The sequence below is a fragment of the Capricornis sumatraensis genome, chromosome 8, assembly GCF_032405125.1.
Source record: "Capricornis sumatraensis isolate serow.1 chromosome 8, serow.2, whole genome shotgun sequence".
NCBI classification, from domain to species: Eukaryota; Metazoa; Chordata; class Mammalia; order Artiodactyla; family Bovidae; genus Capricornis; species Capricornis sumatraensis.
The window spans coordinates 6100860-6104253 of NC_091076.1; the positions used below are offsets into that span (position 1 = coordinate 6100860).

General features: G+C 60.3%; 1 protein-coding gene across 2 annotated transcripts; it reads right to left on the minus strand.

Annotated features, from left to right (window-relative positions):
- Positions 1-1566: 1566 nt before the first annotated feature.
- C8H11orf86 (chromosome 8 C11orf86 homolog) lies at positions 1567-2960 on the minus strand. Of its 2 annotated transcripts, none has more exons than XM_068978931.1 (2): positions 2653-2960; positions 1567-2091 (listed from the first exon to the last, which is right to left on the minus strand). In XM_068978931.1, the coding sequence occupies exons 1-2, from the start codon at positions 2920-2922 to the stop codon at positions 1996-1998; spliced, it is 366 nt and encodes a 121-aa protein (XP_068835032.1). In that variant the 5' UTR covers positions 2923-2960; the 3' UTR covers positions 1567-1995. The 2 variants fall into 2 exon arrangements, with proteins under 2 accessions (XP_068835032.1, XP_068835031.1); XM_068978930.1 differs by having other exon boundaries at positions 1567-2094.
- Positions 2961-3394: the final 434 nt, after the last annotated feature.

Below are 3394 nucleotides of genomic sequence, written 5' to 3' on the forward strand. Positions count from 1 at the left end.
CACTGGGCCACCAGGAAAGTCCCTCGGTGAGGACGACTTTCTGTGATCTTTGGGCAGATGCTGGCCTGAGGGTGGATAGACTCGGAGCCCCTGGGGCTTCTGCCCTTCTGGAGTCCCCTCTCTGTTTGGGCCACATTGACTGCCCATGTCCGGAGGGCTCCGTGAGGAGCCACATCACGCCACGAATAACCATGATGTGGGCAACATCCTCTGGGGTCTGCTTGCCAATGGCCTGCCCAGCCCACGATAGTGAAGCCTTCTGTGCTGGTGAAACCAGGATGGGTAAGGCCTGGTACATCAGGGGAAGCAGGGAGATGGGGAGATGGGAGTGGGTGGCTCAATCGTGGCTGACCCCATGGACCACAGCCTGCCAGGCTCTTCTGTCTGGGGAATTTTCCTGGCAAGAATACTGGAATGGGTTGCCATGGAGGGGGACCACTTGCTGTAAACACGTGTAGAGCCGAAGCCAGGGGCACCTGCTGTGCCCTGGCCCGTTCACATGGTCGGCACCTCCAGATGCCCTGTATTGCCGCTGACCGTGAGGCCTTCGCCCAGCCCCCTTCCTCCATGGAAACACTCATGCCCTCTCTTGGCCGGGCTAACTCCTACCCATCCTCCAGGTCTCCGTTTCATAATCCGACAACTGCTTCATGAGACCTACAGTACGGTGTAGCTGTTGGCGGTGAGTGAATAGTCCCTGCCTCCTCCGAGTTTCCAGGGGATGCTAATAGGCGTGACTGTAACAAGTGGCCAAATCAGTGGCTTAACCCAATGAAGGTTTATTTTGCTTTCATATCATGGTCCAAATGAGTGGTAAGGGGGGCTCTACTTCAGTGCCACCTGCCACCCTGAGCCTTGGCTGGGGTCCCATTGGATGCTCTGCATCAGGCCCGCCGATGAGGAAGGACGGAGAGCTTGGAGGCTTGGTCTGGAAGGGCGGGACTCTCTGGGACAAAATTTTGCCAGGAGCGGTCTTGTTCCTGAATGGCCCTGCAGGGTTCCAGGCTCTGGGGAACAACGAAGCCTCCCCTCTGTCTCTTGGGCCCTCAGGACCCCCCTCCACCCCAGAACACACCCAGGCTGCTTACAGCTGCTCCCTCACCTTGGATCTGCTTGACCTGGGAGAGCCCCAGGGACCCCACAGGAAGTGCCAGTGTCTCTCAAGGAGCTCAGGCCCTTTGGGGTCAGACCCTCCCCTCGGTGTGGCCCTGAGTGGGCCCCTTGCCCTCTCTGATCCTCAAGGTGAGCCCTGCCTCGGGGGTGAGCAGGAAGACAGGGAGCTGGCGAGATCTAGGCCCTCCGAAGCTGGCCTGAGGTCAGCACAGGGGGAATCAGGTTAAGACAAGTGGCAGGTAAAGCCCAGCCTTCTGGAAACCCACCCCTCCCCGCCACCCCCCCCCCCCCCCAGGGCTTCTGCTCCATTATCTGGGAAGCTCTGGACACCACCTGGCCCCAGGGGGTTGGGAGAGCACTGGGGGCCAGTTTGTCAGCAGGAAAATCATTTACTTCAGCTCAGCAACCTTTATTCCTGTGTTCAACGCAGTGTTGGGCATTGGGTGTGGGTGCGGCCGGAGATGCCAACGGCAGCAATCCCTTCCCCCTCTGGGCCTTAGTTCTCCCCTCTGTAGAGCAGGGAGGGACTTCCTTCATTGGGAGACTGTGAGGAGAGCGACAACACGCGACAAGACACAGGCCAGACGTGGTCCTTGCCCTGGGGATGGGCTCACCGTCGAGGAAGTGAGCCACAGGCAGCCGCTGAGAAGGGTGGGTTGGGCATGGCCCAGTGACCAGGCGATGTGCCAGAGCCGCTCAGCCGTGGGTCTGGCTTCACTGAGCTCTGTCCTGGTGGCGGAGACCTGGGCGCGCCACTAGGGAAGGCGGGAACAGTCCACAGAGAGGCGGTCACCCCATTCACAGTCCAGAGGGCCACGGAGAGGCGCAGCAGGCATGTCGTCTCATCCGGGTGCAGCGAGGTCCCCACCGCTCATGGCCTCCTTAGCTGGTGGTGCCCAGCGGGGGCTGTGGGGAGGCTGACCGGCTCAGGGTCACGTTGGGGAAACTGGTGACAAAGCTCTCCCACCTTCTCCTGATCTTCTGGAAGAAAGAGGAGGGGTTGCGATCAGAGCCCAGGTCCCTCCCCTGAGGGGGTGGGCTTCAGGTGCTATTCCACCTACAGCCAGGAGGGGGTGGTAGACCCCAGAGACAGAAGCCCCTTCGCTAGGCACCCTTTCTCCCGGAAGGCAGGAGCCCAGCGGGCAGCACCCACCCAGGGGGGCCTGATCCTCTCTTTTCTTGGGGGAGAAGGGACCATGAGATGTAACCCTGGGGAAGCTGTACTGACTTATCTCTTGCCTCCAGCAAAATCCACCGTCCAACACACTGACAGACTGGTCATCTCAGAACAGCTTTGACTATATCACCCATCAGCTCCAAAACCTTCCCTGACTCCCCAGTGCCCGCAGGATAAATCCCAAATACCTTCAGGCCCCTCTGGAATACCTCTCTCTGCAGCCCCTGCCCCAACAGCTCTCTGTCTTCTTGGTCTATAGCCCCATCCATTTCTGCGTCTGAGCCTTTGCTCCCCTGGGTCCCTCTGCTTGGGATCTTGACCCTCCCTGTCACACCCCTCCACCCACCAGCCCTCAGCCAAACCTGCTGATACTGCCGCAGCCACCTCTGGCTGCCTTCTTGCTCCGCTTGGATCAGCTGCTCCGTGTCCCCCAGGCTCCCGGGCAGCCGCTCCTGACCGGGGGTATCCAGCCGTTCTGGGCCTCCATCTGAGGACTGGGACTTCTCACGGCCCTGCCTGAGGCTCAGTGCCCGGCGCAGTCGGCCTTCCGTGGGCCTCCCCCAGGACTCCTGGAGCTTGCCGTAAGAGGGCCGTGGTCCTCGCAAGGACTGACTGCGTAGCCCTGTCCCCATGGTTCTGGAGGCTGCAGGAGCGGGACTGCTTCACCCTTCAGCGAGCCGCTGGCCTTCTGAGATGGCCTGGTGCCCCCACCCACCTGACAGGAGCTCCCTTGGGGACAAAGGTTGGTGCTGCTGAGGTGGCTGTCGTAAACCAAAGGGCAGGCCACCAGGATCAAGCATCCCTGAGTCACCCACGCAGCACACCACTGCCTCTCCACCGCCCAGGGAAGTGGGTACAGGCTTCCTCTCCTCCTCCCCTCTTCCTCCTCCAGGGAGCCTTCCCTGACTAACCCATCCCAAAGATCTTATCCTCCCCTGAACTCTTGTAGCTCTGGCTGTCCAGACATTTTGTTGACAGTGCGAACGGGTGGCCCAACAGCAAAACAGAGAAAGGCTTTTAAGAAACAGGACAGCTCAAACCTAGAATGGTCAAATTCACAGAGACAGAAAGTAGCACGGTGGTTGCCAGGGCCTGGTGGGGTGG